This window comes from Rhinoraja longicauda, chromosome 11, assembly GCF_053455715.1.
Source record: "Rhinoraja longicauda isolate Sanriku21f chromosome 11, sRhiLon1.1, whole genome shotgun sequence".
In the NCBI taxonomy this organism is placed as follows: Eukaryota; Metazoa; Chordata; class Chondrichthyes; order Rajiformes; family Arhynchobatidae; genus Rhinoraja; species Rhinoraja longicauda.
Window position 1 is genome coordinate 48,777,089 of NC_135963.1, and position 18,166 is coordinate 48,795,254.

Here is an 18,166-nt window from a genome sequence, read left to right on the forward strand (position 1 = left end):
CAATTTTTACATTTACCAAGCCAATTAACCTACAAACTTGTACGTCTTTGAAGTGTAAGGCACTGTAAGGCAGCAGCTCTACCGCTGTGCCACTGTTTCAACACCATTGATGCTGATTGGAGCATGTTCCCCACCATGCTTCTTGAAGTCAATAACTAGCTCCTTCGTCTTGCTGACGTTGAGCGTGAGGTTGTTGTCCTGAAACCCTGGTACTAAGTTCTCTTTCTCCTTCCTGTATTCCGTCTTTTCATTGTTTGTGATCAGGCCCACCACAGTGACACTGTCATCTGCAAACTTGTAGATGGAGTTAGAGCTGAATTTGACCGCACAGTCGTGGAGTATAGGGGCACAGAGAGTACAGTGTAATAGGGGACTGAGAATACATCTTTGCAGGGCATTGGTGTTGAGAATTATTGTGGAGAATGTGTTGTTACCCATCTTCACTGATAGTGGTCTGTGGGTCAGAAAGTTGAGGATCCAGTGGCAAAGAGGGGTCCTGATTCCTAGGTCCAGGAATTTGGAGATGAGTTTGAATGGGATTATGGTGTTCAAGGTGGAAATATAGTCGATAAATAGGAGGCTTGCATTGGGGTCCTTGTTGTCTAGGTGTTCCAGTGATGTGTTTAAGGCCAGAGTGATAGCGTTTACTGTGGATCTGTTGTGATGGTAAGCAAACCACAGTGGACCAAAGGTGACTGGGAGGCTGGAGTTAATGTATGCCATCACCAGTCTCTCCACTGATGGTCATCTTTCACCACCATTACAATCTAAATTGGACAACAATTTCAGGTGTAGGTTATGGGCAGTTAAACACAAAATCCAGAATTTACTGTTCCTGTTTCCCTTCTTTTCTACTCTGTGCTGAAATCACAAATCAGTAGAATTGATCAGTACTGAAAGGATCTTTCCATCTATCTTGAAAATACTCAACCTTTGAGATAAAGATTTCTAAATGTTTACAACTTATAAAACCTCACACCAATTTTGTTTTTGCCCCATGATGTCTCTTGCATCCATTTAATTTTGTGATCTTTTCTGAGTCTGAAGAAGGGTCTCGACCCAAAACGTCACCCATTCCTTCTCTCCAGAGATGCTGCTTGACCCGCTGAGCACTCCAGCATTTTGTGTCTACCTTTGATTTTAACCAGCATCTACAGTTTTTTTCCTAGGCATATTAGCCCAGTTCCATTTGGCCCATAGCCATCTAAACCCATCCTATCCATATGCCAGACTCGTAAAGCATAGAAACATGTCTTTTGGGTCACTAGGTTTATGCTGACAATCAAGCATCCATTTACATGAATCCCATTTTATACTTTCCACATTCCTATCAACTCCACCCCAAATTCTATTACTCACCTACACTCTAGGAGCAATGTACAATGAATAACTAAACTACCAACCACTACTTCTTTGGATAAGGAAGGAAACAGGAAAACCTGGAGTAATCCAAGCAATCATGGGAGAATGTTGCTATCTATGTGGAAGTTGTCAAGAGATCAGGATTGAATCTGGGTTGCTGGAACTCTGAAGCAACGGCTCAGCTAGCAGTGTCACTGCATTGCCTTACATAGACAAAATCTTGATTCCTTTTAAATTTCAGAAACCTAGGAAGACAAGATGAAAACATTTTTTTTACTGGTTCTGGAAAATCCTGGGAAACAGCTTGTTGTTCAAAATACTACACTAATATTAGTGTAAATATGGATGGATATATAGAAGGTATCACAAAATGCTGAGGTAACTCAGCAGGTCAGGCAGCATCTCAGGAGAGAAGGAATGTTTCGGGTCGAGACCCTTCTTCAGACTGATGTCAGGGGGGCGGGACAAAGAAAGGATATAGATGGAGACAGGAAGATAGAGGGAGAACTGGGAAGGGAGAGGGGAAGAGAGAGACAGAGGAACTATCTAAAGTAGGAGAAGTCAATGTTCATACTGCTGGGCTGCAAGCTGCCCAAGCGAAATATGAGGTGCTGTTCCTCCAATTTCCGGTGGGCCTTACTATGGCACTGGAGGAGGCCCATGACAGAAAGGTCAGACTGGGAGTGGGAAGGGGGGTTGAAGTGCTCAGCCACTGGGAGATCAGGTTGGTTAAGGCAGACTGAGCGAAGGTGTTGAGCGAAACGATCGCCGAGCCTGCGTTTGGCCTCGCCGATGTAGAGAAGTTGACATCTAGAGCAGCGGATACAATAGATGAGGTTGGAGGAGGTGCAGGTGAACCTCTGTCTCACCTGGAAAGACTGTTTGGGTGCTTGGATGGAGTTGAGGGGGGAGGTAAAGGAACAGGTGTTGCATCTCCCACAGTTGCAGGGGAAAGTGCCCGGGGAGGGGGTGGTTTGGGTAGGAAGGGACGAGTGGACCAGGGAGTTGCGGAGGGGACGGTCTCTGCGGAACGCAGAAAGGGGAGGGGATGGGAAGATGTGGCCAGTTGTGGGGTCCCGTTGGAAGTGACGGAAATGTTGGAGGATGATTTGTTGGATACTCTGGCTGATGGGATGGAAGGTGAGGACAAGGGGGATTCTGTCCTTGTTACGAATGGGGGGAGCAAGAGCGGAGCTTCAGGATATAGAGGAGGCCCTAGTGAGAGCCTCATCTACAATGGAAGAGGGGAAGCCCCGTTTCCTGAAGAATGAGGACATCTCTGATGCCCTAGTGTGAAACACCTCAACCCGTGTGCAGATGCGGCGTAGTCGGAGGAATTGGGAGTAGGGGATAGACTTTTTGCAGGAGACAGGGTGGGAAGAAGTGTAGTCCAGATAGTTGTGGGAGTCAGTGGGTTTGTAGTAGATGTCAGTCACTAACTAGTCTGTCTCCTGTGATGGAGATGGTGAGATCCAGAAACGGTAAGGAGATGTCGGAAATAGTTCAAGTATATTTAAGAGCAGGATGAAAATTGGTAGTGAAGTGTATGAAGTCAGTGAGTTCTGCATGGGTACAAGAGGTAGCACCAATGCAGTCGTCGATGTAGCGGAGGTAGTGTTCGGGGATGGGGCCAGTGTACGTCTGGAACAGGGATTGTTCGACATACCCGACAAAGAGGCAGGCATAGCTAGGGCCCATGTGAGTGCCCATAGCTACACCTCTGGTTTGGAGGAAGTGGGAGGAGTCAAAGGAGAAGTTGTTAAGGGTAAGAACCAGCTCTGCTAGGCGGAGGAGAGTGTTAGTAGATGGGGATTGGCTGGTTCTACGGTCGAGGAAGAAACGGAGGGCTTCAAGACCATCCTTGTGGGGGATGGAAGTGTAGAGTGACTGGACATCCATGGTAAAGATGAGGGAGTGGGGCCTGGAAACCGGAAGTTATTGAGGAGACGGAGAGCATGTGAGGTGTCTTGGACGTAGGTGGGGAGGGATTTGACCAGGGGGGGGCAGGATGGATTCAAGGTAGGTGGAAATGAGTTCGGTGGGACTATATTCGATGGATATATAGAGACTGAGTAACCTGCACCTACTTCTGTGTCCTAAGTTCTTTTGATGGTTGGTTTTCTAAATTGAATTTTGGCTTATAGCCAGTTAGCACTGGTTAAGAGTGGGATTTAGGGGGGAAACCTGATTAAAGATGATCAAAAAGTACTTGAAATAAAAGTTTTTTTTTGGTGGGTTCACCACCAAGCAGGACAGATGATTGTGGATCTCCAGTTTAAAAGGTGAAACAGATTGAATATTGTGTGGGTTTGCTTGATGTGGTATTTTGGGGAGATGGGTGAGGGGGAAATAGCTGTCCTAAGCCTTTTGTCAATGGTTTAATGGAAACCTTCTTAAGACAAAAAATGTGAAAGAGATGAGTTAAACTAAAAAGGATATGAATTAAAAGGCTTTTTACATCTTATAAAATTGTTGCCCATTTCCTCATATCAGAAATTGCCTTGTGCAACTCTTCGACCGCTTTTCAGTGTCTGCAATCTTTTTTTTCTTTTACTGAATGACGTAAAGAACTATAATGCAAATTGTGGGACTGACATATTTTATACTTTTGATTGAAATCTTTGCAGCAAATTCATCTCATATTTTGTAGGACAATGGAATAATTGATTTTCTGAACTTTTGCCTCGGAACATTTTTGAATATCATTGGCAACATTTCTCTAACATTAAGTGCTTTTTCTGTAGTTGAACAGTAGCTTTGGTGCCAGTTTGAGTTTGAGGCTGGGTGCAGATGATGTGTAGTTAAAGTATGTGTAGTTAAAGGCATGAAAGTGATGAGTACGTACATGAATAATTGAGTAGTCATTGATTCAACAAAACCACTTCTTAATATTTAAACATGTATGCAGAACTGAAATTCAACTTAAAAAATATCCATGATCTGATTAAAAAACAGTTGTTATTTCTTCAGCAAAATACAAATCATTGAAAAATATATGACTCATTCTCTGTATTTACTTAGTAATGAGATGCTTGTTCTTACCAGGTTTCAGATCATATCTATTTTTAAGCAAACATTAAATTATTGCTGACGTGTTTACTTCAGGTGTGATTGCACGCTTCGAGAATCATTTGAAATGCAACTTATTGAGTAATTACATTGTCACATGAGGCAAAAAAAAAGTTGATTCGCTGATTTCCTATTTTTCTCAACGCATTTATTCTCTTGACCATTCTCGAGGCCTGCAATGCACCCAGGTGAAATGCTGGTAGCACAAATGCACCACCAACTTGCAGTCAATCCTTTTCCTATCCTTGATAATATTTTTTCTCTTCTCTAAATATTTCCATTGATTCAGGAATCTGGTGTCAGACTTGAGAACAATGTGATCAGTCCATTGCAATTGACTGAATGTTATGGAGGTGTCAGCTTGGGGAGGTTACTGACATTGACGTTTTTGTCCTGTCGGTTAAATTGGAGAATTTTTACTGGTTCTGTACTGATAGTACCTTTTCAGTACTTTTTAGTACCCTTTCCTTCTATCCAGAAATGTTGCCTGAGTTACTCTAACATTTTGTATCTATCTTTGAGATGCCTGCTGTAGGCTTGTCTCGGGCATACAGGAAAGTCGGGATCACTGTTAACTGGTAATTCATGAGTTTTCTACCAAGTTTGAGATTTGATTTACCAGAATGTGTTTTCTGTAGACCCCCAACGAATGTGGTGCACTGAAGGTGCTGGTGAACGACCTCTCTGGTGTCTGTCTTTCTGAGAGGCGGCTGGTGTCATTGCCCCAACGGTTTTCTCAATCGTTCTCACTGCCTCGCTGCATAACTCTCCTTCTGGAGCAAAGCTGGTTTTCAAAGCTGTTTTATAATGTGAATGAGAAGTTCTTCAACCTATATTACCTTTGATCGAGATCGATGGACACTCCAGATTCAGATTTTGTGCCACAGTACACAGATGAGACTTCTGTGTGCTATGTTTGGAGACTGAACACAAATACATTGACCATTTTAAACTGAAGCCCACTAGTAAATGTGTCTTAGACTTAACAATCACAAAGTTAAAGGTTTCCTTCTCTTGGCACCCGGTCCCACACTCCCACCACCAACTTGCTCCCACTATATTATACTTCCCTTTTGACAATGAAGATCCATAATAAACACCTGGAAAATATAGGCTATTTCTCATGTCATGCAGTAAAAGGTTTTACCATGCACCCTGGCAATGTTGTTAAATAACATTTGACACAGGATCACATATGATAGTAGGGAAGGTGGCTAAAAATATATGGAGGTTTTAAGGAGCAACTTGCACAAAGAGGAAAATCCAAAGCTTGGGGCTTGGCAGTTTGGACATGGCTGTCAGTGTTGCAGTGATTTAAAACTAGGCCAACCTTGGAGGAAAGTCATTGTCTAGGAAGGATGCAGAGAAGGGAGAGTTTATAGGGGTAGGAAGAAGCGAGACTGTAGAGATTTTGGAACCAAGGAAGAACATTTTAAAATCCTACCTTAAGTTGGAGCTGTTTTAGGGGAGGAAGCATGAGCGATGGGGAAATGGGATTTGGTGCACATTAGAGGCTGGCAGCAAGTTTTTGGATGACCCAAATTTATGGAGAGATGACTGTGTACCTGAAATATTTTATGAATGTAGTTCAATCTTTTAATGCTCTGGCCAAGGTAAGAGGCATTTCTAATTGCTCAGTTAGCTAAAGATGTATATTTTATTCTGACATTTGAGGTGAACGCTTCAACATTTTTTTTTTTTTAATACAATGCTATAAAATTTATTATGGTTCCTATTAATCAGAATGCATCTTATTGGAAAGTATATTTAAATGCAATAAATTTATTACAATTGAAATGTGATTGCAGAAGGCATTTTTTAATTGCACATACTATGAGTAACAAGCTGTTTACTGGTTGCAAAATGTTTTAAAATGGCATATAAATCGAGATAAGTAATTGAAACTCCTAAGAATTAAGGTCGGCAACATTTATTTTAATTTTAAGAGGACTGTGATTTACGGACTGTTCCCAGGAACGCATTCAGAGACTGACATCGAGTGCTGCTGGAAGGTCATCAACTCGGTGAAAGACGCTCTTTGGTCTGGCCGAGCTTTGTTGACCTCCCAGCAGAGCGAGATATCCGTTGGCGAATGTTGCCGACTGGCCCGCTGCAGACTGCAGGAGGATGCGCTGAGGGACGCACTGAAGCTCGGTGCAGCCAACGCCAAGGCTCTGTGGGGGAGGACCACAGTCTAGGGTCCTTCCGCTGCTGGACATGGGGGTGACAGGCTGTGGTGGAGACGCCCCACAAAATAAGGGAAGGGTTTCCATGCCAGTGGGCCACATGAGTGGCAAGGGTGGGGGGTGATTTTGTGTAATTAGTGTATTGAATATATGTATAGCCTCCGAGAATGTCGGATGGAGTTTTGGAAGGAACATGTCTTGTATATATTTATTTCTCGAATAAAGTATATTTTGAAATTTAAAAACAAATTAATGTTGTGGTGGACAAATTGTCCCATGGGTGTTGTCTGGATTGTTTGTATCAAGATTAATGATAAACAAAAGAAAGTTTCAATTCTTTCCCCTAAAAAAGAATGGTTCAAGAGTTGTTTGCAAATGTTACTGTTTTTAAAATAAATGCTTCATAGCATCTTGACTGTTGCTACTGAATCGATCCATTTTCCAAAATGACCGATAGTTTCTTTACAGATTGTAATATGTGTAATATTTCACCATCGAGGCATCAGAAACATTTGCTGTTTATTTCCATGATCGGCAGTATGTCACCACTAGTGCTGGGACACAAGACCGCTTTTGTCTGGTAGAAATAAATAATTGCTGTTCATTGGATTGGTTTAAGAACTTTTATAATTAAAATTGGCATGACGTGATGTGGTGTTGTTGTATGCCCTTGGAGTTACATGTGCCCTCTTCTGGACATGCATAAGTTTGATCCATTTCTCTTTCACTTGCAGGGATCAAGTATTGGAGATGTTTGATCATGCATATCAAAATTACATGGTAAGCTACACCAATGCTTATTTATTGATATTCATTTGTTGGGATTGGATTTTAATTTATTGTATATGGTACATGAAATTGTTGCACTCAATGTTGAAGTTATACTGTAATGTTGACATCAATCCAAAGCATGACTTCAAGTCAAAGGTTTCAGGGTACTGGGGTTGGAGAGTCTGAGTATCTAAGATACTTAAAATCTTCAACAGAGATCTGGCCATTTTGAGAGCATAGGTCCTCCCTACCTGCACTCTTAGCAATTTTCAAATTGATGGCAAGGAACATGCACATATTCTGCAGTTACTGGTACAGCATTGTCTTTGCAGTCTTATTGCAGTGGCAAGTAATTTGGGATCTAAAACTTTTTTAAAATTTGTAAACAGATGGATAATTTGTTGGGCCCTCCAGTAACGATGCAGTTATTTTGTGATGGAGTAGGAGCTATTTTTATCTTGTGCACTGGATAGGACCCATAGGGCAACATGTTGAACTGGTTCATCAACTTTATAAAAGATTAACAGATGTGGTTGTAGAATTAGTAACAGATCCAAAGTCAAACAAATTGAAGGCTTTGTGACCAAGTTTGCAGATGATATGAAGATAGGTGGATAAGCAGGTAGTGAAAACAACAAGGACTCTATAGAAGGACTTGGGCAGGTTGAAAGAGTGGGCAAAGAAGTGGCAAATGGAATACAGCTTAGCAAAGAGTTATGCATTTTTTGTAGTGGGAATAAAGGCGTAGAATATTTTATAAATGGGGAGAGGATTCAGAAATCAAAGGTGCAAGGAACTGGGGCAGGATTTCCAAAAGAGGGGGTATGGGGAGAAGGCAGGAACGGGGTACTGATTGAGAGTGATCAGCCATGATCGCATTGAATGGCGGTGCTGGCTCGAAGGGCTGAATGGCCTACTCCTGCACCTATTGTCTATTAATTTGCAAGTTGATTTGGCAGTAATGAAGACAAATGCAATGTTGACATTGATTTTGAGAGAACTGGAATATAAAAACAGGGATTCTGCACTGGTCAGACTGCATTTGGAGTATTGTGAGCAGTTTTGAGCCCCATATCTGAAGAAGGATGTGCTGGTGTTGGAGAGGGTCTAGAGGAGGTTTACGAGAATGATCCCAGAGATGATTGGGTTAACATATGATGAGCGTTTGATGGCCCGGGGTCTATACTTGCTGGAATTTAGAAGGATGAGGGAGGATCACATTGAAACTTACCGAACAGTGAAAGCCCTGGATAGAGCGGATGTGGAAAGGATCTTTCCACTAGTGGGAGAGTCCAGAACCAGAGGTCATGGCCTCAAAATAAAAGGATGTACTTTTAGAAAGGAGATGAGAAGGAATTTCTTTCATCAGAGGGTGGTGAATCTGTGGAATTCATTGTCACAGACGGCTGTGGAGGCCAAGTCATTGGGCATTTTTAAGGTGGAGATTGACAGATATTTGAGTAGTAAGGGTGTCAAAGGTTATTGGGGGAAGGCAGGAGTATGGGGTTGAGAGGGAAAGATAGATCAGCTGTGATTGAATGGCAGGGTAGACTTGATGGGCCAAATGGCTTACTTCTGCTCCTATGACTAATGCATTTGGGTAATGTTTTTTTAATTTTAAGAACTGAAGTATGTAATGTCAAATTCATGTACGTTAAACCTCATCTGCCATATATCTGTTCATTCCTCCAAGCTGTCTAAATAACACTGGATTCTCTTGGTTCACATTCCCTGCTCCTGCCCCTATCTGAACTTTGTGTTGTCTGCAAATTTGGAGAGCTTTATGATGGCTGCAACCATTTAGTTTTCCCTGATCCAAAACATCGTTGTACATTGTGAATAACTATGTCTCAAGCTCTGATTCTCGTGACAACTCACTGATCACATCTTGCCTTCCAGAATAAGACCCATTTATTCCTAATCCCTGTTTCCTGTTTGTCGAGGTTTTCATTCCAAGCTAGAATGCTACTGTCCCCACACCACTAACTCGAGCAAACTCGTATGGTTTAATTTTGCAGGCTAACTTCTTTCATGGGACCTTATCAAATGTCGTTTGAAAGTCCAAAAACACCACATCAACTTGTTGTCCCTTATTTATCTTGTGACATACAGCCTCAAAAAAACCTTACTGTAGATTTTTTAAGCATGATTTCCCTTTTATAAACCCATGCTGACTATGTCCAATCCCTTTCTAAGTCTATTTGAAGTGGTGCACTGTCTTAGCGTAGGAAACGTGGCAGACAATTTATTCATGGTAGTTCCTTAAAACAGTAAAAGGATAATGACAGGGTGATGTATTTTAATGCCCTTAATTGAGGGAGATACATGGGCCAGGACACTGGGTCTCAGTATTTTCCTTGGAAAAATTATCATAGAATCTATTGCATCCAGCTGAGAAGTCAAATGGGATCATAGTTGAACATCTCATTCAAATGATGATGCCTCAGGAAGTACATCATGTAATTGTAGAGGAAATGGCAGATATAGCACAACAAATAGTCTAATGACTGGACCCTGTAGTACTCTGTGGGGTACCTAGTACCCTGCAGCTGGTAAGCTAAAAGAGGGAGCTGAAGAGATGAAGGCTTTAATAGGTGTCCTTGTCCAAAATTCTTTGGATTCTAGGAATTTGATGGTTTAATGGTACTCTATTGTCACATGTACAGCGAAATTCATTTTTTGCGTGCAATTCAGTTAAAATCATACCATACCCAAGGACAATCTTAAGTGCAAGACTGCAATAGATTACACTGAGACAGTTCACAAGAGTCGCCACATTTCTGGTACTATCTTTTATCCTTCAAGTTTCAAAGTTCTTAAAAATGTAGAGTCTTACCTCGGCCATAAAGGCCTGTTGTCCTGGTGGTGGAGTTGAAGTGGTCTGCTTGGTTAATGTTGTCCATATCTTCCACCACTGCTCTGTGCCACTGCAGTCCACGTGCAATCTGTGCACTCGGCCTCAGTGGTTTCTTCAGTGGCGCCCAATGCAATCCATCCCCCATCTCCTGCAGGTTCTCCAGCGGATCACTCCAGCAGCACATTGACCCGGACATGTCGACCTGCGAATGTACCGTGCCTCGCCTCCTACGGCCACCGCTCTGACTCTATGCCCCAGGGGACCTCCCACAGCTGACCTCTGGACACCCACAGCACCTCTGAGGGCATGAGAGCTGTCCTCAGTCCACTCACTGTACCGTTCCCCTCCTCTGCCTGCCCCTACCTTGAAGACTTAATTTTTCCAGTCTGTTCATAGATAGTTGGTTTCTGAGTTGATTATAATTATAAACAAATAAGTACAAAGCAAAAGCAAGTTCTTGTACTGAGTGAGACCTCTGGACCCCCAAGTGTACCGTCTTTTATTTCTATAGTTGTCGCAACAAGTTCTATTTGGGTCTGCCAGAAATGCATTGCAGTTAACTTTGGCTCTTGCAGTGGAGGTTTTTCTGTACTTGATTGTTTGACCAATCAGCTCTAATTCTCTTGTTCCTTTCCTATCCTAGTTATTCCAGGGTTTCACATTAATTTCCTGACAAGCAATTATGCATAGCTTTGCTGCTTCTATGTGCTATTTACGGTTTTATGTTTTTCACACAATTGTCACATTACCGTCATTTGTATTCCACAAGTCAGGCAGCAGCTCAAGTACATGGATAGACGTCCTTTCAGGTCAAGACCCTTCTTCAGACTGATTGTAGTAGCGGGAAGAAAACTGGAAAAGAGGTTGGGGTGGGATAGAGCCTGGCAAATAATAGGTGGATACAGGTGAGGGAAGGTTTAATTGGTAGATCCAAAGCTAGAAATGAAAAGGATACTAAGGGGTGTGAGATGAGGAGACAAGAGGAGTGAAATGTGAAGCCAGAGGGAGGAATGGAGGTGGAAAGGGATGGGGAAAAGTAGGGGTAGGATAGTGAAAGAAATTGGTGCGCATCAGGAGGGGGGCACAGGGAAGAAAGGTGGTGAGAGATAAGGGGGCGGGGGTCAGCTAAAATTGAAGAATTCAAAGCTCATACCGTTGGGTTGTAAGCCACCCAAATGGAACATGGGCTTCTGTTCCTTCTCAGAATATGAGGAATAGCACCTCGTACTCCACAATGGCAGCTTGCAATCCAACGGGTAAATGTGATTAGATAAGCATCTTGATCAGCATGGGTGAGTTAGGCCTAAGAGCATGTTTCCATGCTGTATGACTGACCAGAAGTGACTCTGATTCTAAGTTTATTCTATAACTTGTTAACGTATTATTGTGAGAATGCTGCTTAAACATATTGTTAGTTTCTAGTCAATATACTGCTGGTTTATGTACAAAGCCAAGACCTAACCAGACATTTGGTTCAATAAGAATACAAACAAAGGAACATGAAAAGTTGTTAGAAACAGGGAACAGCCGATGCTGCTGTACAAAAAAGGTGTTAAATACATGCTGTGGCCCAGCTAGTTAGCATGTGCTGATGGAAAGAGAAAATCTTAGCCCATTTTACGAATAAATAAAAAATAAAGTGCTTGAGGAACTCGGCGAGTCAAACAGCATCTGTAGAAAGAATGGATGGATGATGTTTCAAGTTGGGACCTTTCTTCAGGTGGATGTCTTACAAAGGAATGGCCAGTTCTGATACAGAGAAAGAAAGAAAGTTACCTAAAGTTGTTGACCTTCATATTGAGTCAGGAAAGCTAAAATGTTTCCAGGTGGAAGATGAAATCTTGTTTCGAAGTTTACATTGGACATTGTTATAATAGTGCGGAATGCCACAAAAAGCTGGGTCAGAGTGGGAGAGGAATGGTGAATTCAGATTACAGCTAATGGAGAGCTCAGATTCTCCTCTGGAAGAATAGTCTTCTAATCTGCATCTGATTTCCCCGGTGTGGAGGAGACCACATTGTGTACACCAAGGCAGAACACTAGCTTGGAAAAATTACAAGTCAATCATTGCCTGACTTGGAAGAATTTATGGATGACTGGATGGTGGGGAGGGAAGCGGTAAAAGAACACGTGCTACATTTCCTGTGGTTGGATGGGAGAGTGCTGGGGGAAGGGAGTGGTTCTTGAGGGGACAGAAGAGTGGATCAGGAAATTGTAAAGAAAATGGTCCCGTGGAAATTCTGTAGGGGAAGAGAAGATGTTTCTAGTGGTGGAATCTTGCTGAAGCTGGATTCAAACAGGTGTTGGATAAATAATTGATGGGGAAATTTGAAAACCTGTCAGAGAAAATGCAAGGGACTGATACTAATTGGATAGCTCTTTCCATGAGCCAACACGTTCACAATGGGTTGAATGTCCTCCTGGGTATTTTTCAAGCAGATAATTGGTGTGAAGGAAGGAGATGAGGGGCAGAAAGCTAAGGTGCCACAGTGGGGTGGTGGTAAGTCTTTCAGTTCTACCATAGAGTCGATTTTACCGGCTCATTGACGGTGTTAAGAGTATTCTAGGTAGCAGTTGTGTCCCAGACCAACATTTGCTACTTTGTTCTCCAGCTCCCAGATGAGTCACTTTATTTAAATGTGTTTCGGCGATGATTATTTTCATGAATAGTCTACTCTCCTTGATAATCAAAACTGGAACCACCCTCGTTAATTTTACTGCTTTGCTGCGCAAATAACCGATTATCTAATCCAATCTTCAACATCCGGGTTTTGCATTTTACTATTAATAATTTCCTGTTCCTGGTGAAGCAGGATATAAAGAACTGGACAAACAGATCATGGTTCTGCACTAAGAATGTTAGACTTTTATTAAAAGGCATCATAGTTCTGGATTGAAGGACATTATTTAGACCAAATCATTATTTTTTTCGAAAAGTTGATTAGCTTTAATAGATGTTTTGCCCTTACCTTTTCAGTGTCTTTTAAAGTACAATATTACCATTAACATTTTATCATAAATTTTAGGTATTCCTCATTGCTATATGCATATCTTGTAACTTTATGAAGGGTAAACGTACAGGTTTCATATTTAATTTGCGTATCTATTTTTTTAATGAGGAAATAGTCATGAGTTTCCACTAGCCTCTCAATTAAATCATTGGCTATTGTACACATTAATATTTATTCATTTAACAACAATTTAAAACGACCAATCATATTTAAGATTTTTACTTTATTTTAAGTTAAAACCTTTTTAAAAATGCAATCGCTACAAAACCAAAACACTGGCTATATATGCTGTCACAGGCTTGGCAGCTTCATAAACTGCAAAACAGAACATTTTACGTAATTTATTGTCAATTAGAATAAGTAATGGATTGAGAGACACAAAAAGATGGAGTAATTCAGCGGGACAGGCAGCATCTCTGGAGAGTAGGAATGGGTGACGTTTCAGGTCGAGACCCTTCAGTTTGAAGAAGGGTCTCGACCCGAAACGTTACCCATTCCATCTCTCCAGAGATGCTCCCTGTCCCGCTGAGTTATTCCAGCTTTTGTGTCTATCTTTGGTTTAAACCAGCATCTGTAGTTCCTTCATACACAAGTAATGGATTGATGTTTGATATTCAGCATGGGTATTGTTACTAAGTCTGTTTACTTTCTATTAGCTCTCTTTGTTGGGTCTGTTCCCCAGCACGTATATGTTCTGTGCTACCAACTGAAAATTACAGTAGATGCAGGCTGGTGTTTGTTTTATGTGTGCTTTATTTCATCTGGATGGGTAAATATTGCACTAATCCAAAGGATTTAAACCTTGACCCAGAACAAATACTTGTACTTACATCGGTTCCCCTGTATAATGCTGATTCAGAAGGCTACAGTGCAAATACAAAAGCTTATCTGTTTGCAGACAAGTAATTAAAAGGGGAAGAAAAGCATATATCAATTGCAATTGGTCAGAATGATAAGGAGGAGGACAGATATGTGCTAAACTTGATACAACATGTGAATAGACAGCATAACAATAACTTTTAAATGCAAGTAAGTTGTCTCCCAAAGTGAGAACTGAAATAGACATACTTCCATATAGTGGAAAGAAATTATATCTCTTTGACGCAAAATTAATTATGTATTTGCCTTTTAAAAAAAACATTAAAACAGTCAAATCAAGCACGGTAAACTATTCTGTGGAGACAGTACATCCATGCAAGTTAAAAGATAAACAGACCATGCATACTTTTAATAAGTTTTTATTAAAATATACTCTCAGAGCAGTTGTGTAGGAAAATAACTGCAGATGCTGGTACAAATCGAAGGTGTCACAAAATGTTAGAGTAACTCAGCAGGCCAGGCAGCATCTAGGAGAGAAGGAATGGGTGACGTTTCGGGTCGAGACCCTTCTTCAGACTGATGTCAGGGGGGCGGTTCAAAGAAAGGATATAGGTGGAGACAGGAAGACAGTGGGAGAACTGGGAAGGGGGAGGGGAAGAGAGGGACAGAGGAACTATCTAAAGTTGGAGAAGTCAATGTTCATACCGCTGGGCTGTAAGCTGCCCAAGCGAAATATGAAGTGCTGTTCCTCCAATTTCCGGTGGGCCTCATTATGGCACCAGAGGAGGCCCATGACAGAAAGGTCAGACTGGGAGTGGGAGGGGGAGTTGAAGTGCTCAGCCACCGGAAGATTAGGTTGGTTAAGGCGGACTGAGCGAACGTGTTGAACGAAACGATCGCCGAGCCTGCGTTTGGTGTTGGTGGTCCACCTGTCTCCACCTATATCCTATCTTTGTCCCGCCCCCCTGACATCAGTCTGAAGAAGGGTCTTGACCCGAAACGTCACCCATTCCTTCTCTCCTAGATGCTGCCTGACCTGCTGAATTACTCCAGCATTTTGTGATACCTCTCAGAGCAGTTGGTAAATAGCTAACATAATGCCAATATTTACAAAAGGAGAGGAAACATCTTCAGGGAATTGCAGATTTTATAAAAACAAATAGCAGCAATCTGGAATTGTTAAAGGCTTAATTCAAGAATTAGACTCGTTGTTCTTCACACTTTCATTGTGCTCCACGGAACAGTTTAGGAGAGGAACGAGAGAGAAGAATTGAGAATTTAAGCCAGATGGGTCTTTTCATCTGGATCACATCAATGGACGTGTTCTCAAAATGGTCACCCAATAAATGTTTGGTTTCCTTTGTCGTGAGAAATTAATGCTGTATGCTACATTTAAAGAATTACAAGTAAATCTATTTCCCCTGGAGAGCATTTGGAACCCTAGATGGTGCGATATAGAGAAAGTATAAGGTTGCATCTCCTATGATTGAACAGGAAGATACAGTTAGAAAGTGAAGGAGAGACGAGTGTCTGGATTAGGGTGTTGGGAGAAAGTAATAGACAATAGGTGCAGGAGGAGGCCCTTCGAGCCAGCACCGCCATTCAATGTGATCATGGCTGATCATTCTCAATCAGTACCCCGTTCCTGCCTTCTCCCCATACCCCCTGCAGAGTGCAAGCCGAGGGGAAGAGACAATGTTTCAACAACATTGTGTTGGAAGTCCGGGAGAAGGATTTCTGTTCGTCTATTTTCCATTGGTTAACTCCGTTTTCTTTCTCAATTTGTATCAGGTATTTGGCAAAAGTAGTCTCTATTGCTGCATCTTTTACAAGAACAGTTGTCTCCAGCTCTGATATATTCCACATTAATTCTAAATGAAAATCCCTCCCTTCCTGAATTGGGACCACCCACTGTTGTGTTGCTGAAATATTTGTTGTTTTCTGAACCAGTGCTCTTGCTACACGTTGAGATCCATTTTCACCAATGTGTTATCACACGCAAACTCTCAACCTCTTTCTCCTGCAACTCTGACTATCCTGAAACACACAGAAGACAGCAGATTCTAGACTCTTGAACAAAAAACAAAATTTTGAGTCTGAAGAGGGACGTAATCCGAACTGTTGTTTTCCAATTCTATCCATGAATGCTGCCTGACCTGCTGAGTTCCCCCAGCAGTTTGTTTCCAACTGTCTTGAAACTGTTCTGACCCATGGTTCCACTTTGTTCTTGCTCTTCTATAGAAATGTTTTATACACTTTTCTGTTCATCTTCAGTGTCTCAGATATTTTCTTGACTTCATCCCTCCTTCCAATCTGGTGGGCACTTTGGAAAGGGTGCAAAGGAGGTTTACCAGAATGATGCCTGTGTTTGGGGGTATTAGCTATAGGGGGAGGTTGGACAGACTTGGATTGTTTCCTCTTGGACACCAGAGGTTCAGGGTAGACCTGATAGAAATATATAAAATTATGAGAGGCATAGTTAGGGTTGACAGTCAGAACCTTTTTTCTCAAGATGGAAAAATCAAATACTGCAGGGCATAGCTTTAAAGTGAGAGGGGCAAAGATTAAACTTGTGTGGGGCAAGTTTTTTTACACACAAGGTGGAGAGAGCCTAGTATGTGCTATCAGTGGTGATGGGTGAGACAGATGGTGACATTTAAGAGATTTTTGGATAGGCACATGGATATGGAGGGAATGGAGAGATACGGATTACGTGCAGGCAGAAAAGAGTTGGTCTTTGCGTCATGTTTGGCTTAGACATTGTAGACATTAGACATTGTTTAATGTTCTATATTCCCAAAGTAAAGAGAACAAGGTTGTACACGGTAATTCTGATGTGATCTCACCAAATAGGATTCATTTATACAATTGTTTTTTATGAAATGTAATCCATAATAGTATGACTGTTATCATGTAACTTGAACTGCTTTTGAATTGCATTATTCTCTAATGTTTAGAATATTGCTCTCTTCAGAAAATTTATCCAACTAATATATTCTATTTTTAAAATGTCTATAGAGAGAAGGATTTACTTATTTTTTGGCTTTGTGCAGAAACACGCTTACCCAGCTGATGAACTAATGCCGCTGACATGTCGTGGCCGTGTGCGTGGCTTGGAACCTAGTCGTGGTGACGTGGATGATGCACTTGGCAAGTTAGTGCCCCTTTTGACTAAATCTCTCTGTTAGTCTCAGCATTTGTTCTTAGACATGCTGAAGAAAGTGTGAAATGCAGGTTACAATACAATTTCGGTTAACTTAAAATAGTACAGTAGAGGTTTGGATGCTATAATTTTTATTATTTGGGGAAAAGCCAGAGTTGGAAGATTTAGCTCCTATTCAACTTGAAGGCGTTAAACTTTGAATGTTTGCCCGATAATAACTATTCATTTAAAGGGTGGCCACTGAAATGTAAAAGATCTTGCAACGTTTGAGGCGATAATGCTACAACTGAGTCCACGTAACCATCAAACTTGCCTCTGTTTCAGGCAGACAGCGTCTCGCTCATTTACACGTCTGGCTGCATAAACTTTGAAATAAGCCTGACATGCGGCATTAAAGGGGTGGATGAGGTGCCAACTCTTTTTTTTAAGTGTAGGAAAGAAAACTTTTTTTAAGTGTAGGAAAGAAAACTGTAGATACTGGTTTAAATCGAAGGTAGACACAAAATGCTGGAGTAACTCAGCGGGTCAGGCAGCATCTCTGGAGATAAGGAATGGGTGACGTTTCGGGTCAAGATCCTTCTTCAGACTGAAGAAGGGACTCGACCCAAAACGTCACCCATTCCTACTCTCCAAAGATGCTGCCTGACCCGCTGAGTTACTCCAGCATTTTGTGTCACCTTTTTTTTAAGGATAATTCAAGTACTGCAAGCTTGACTAATCAGATACCAATGGGATTTCCAAAGATTGAATTGTTCCCTGGTAAATAAAATCCAATTCACTGGAGAATTGAGAATTACATTCCACAATTCCACTCTGTTTCTGTGGAAAATCCAAAATAATATCCAGGTTTTCAGTTAGTCTTATATGAACAGTTGTACTGACTGGCTATTTTTCTATGGGTGATTTTCCCATCTTTAGAAATCTGTTA

General features: G+C 41.5%; 1 protein-coding gene across 4 annotated transcripts in view; it reads left to right on the top strand.

The window, feature by feature from the left end:
• Positions 1 to 18,166, top strand: part of edem3 (ER degradation enhancer, mannosidase alpha-like 3) — a 65,308-nt gene that overhangs the window by 13,585 nt on the left and 33,557 nt on the right. For all 4 annotated transcript variants that reach the window (XM_078407621.1, XM_078407622.1, XM_078407623.1 and 1 more), the window contains exons 2-3: positions 7,352 to 7,397; positions 17,129 to 17,229. In XM_078407621.1, coding sequence (XP_078263747.1) covers positions 7,352 to 7,397; positions 17,129 to 17,229 — 147 coding nt within the window. The remainder of the gene's footprint in view (positions 1 to 7,351; positions 7,398 to 17,128; positions 17,230 to 18,166) is intronic.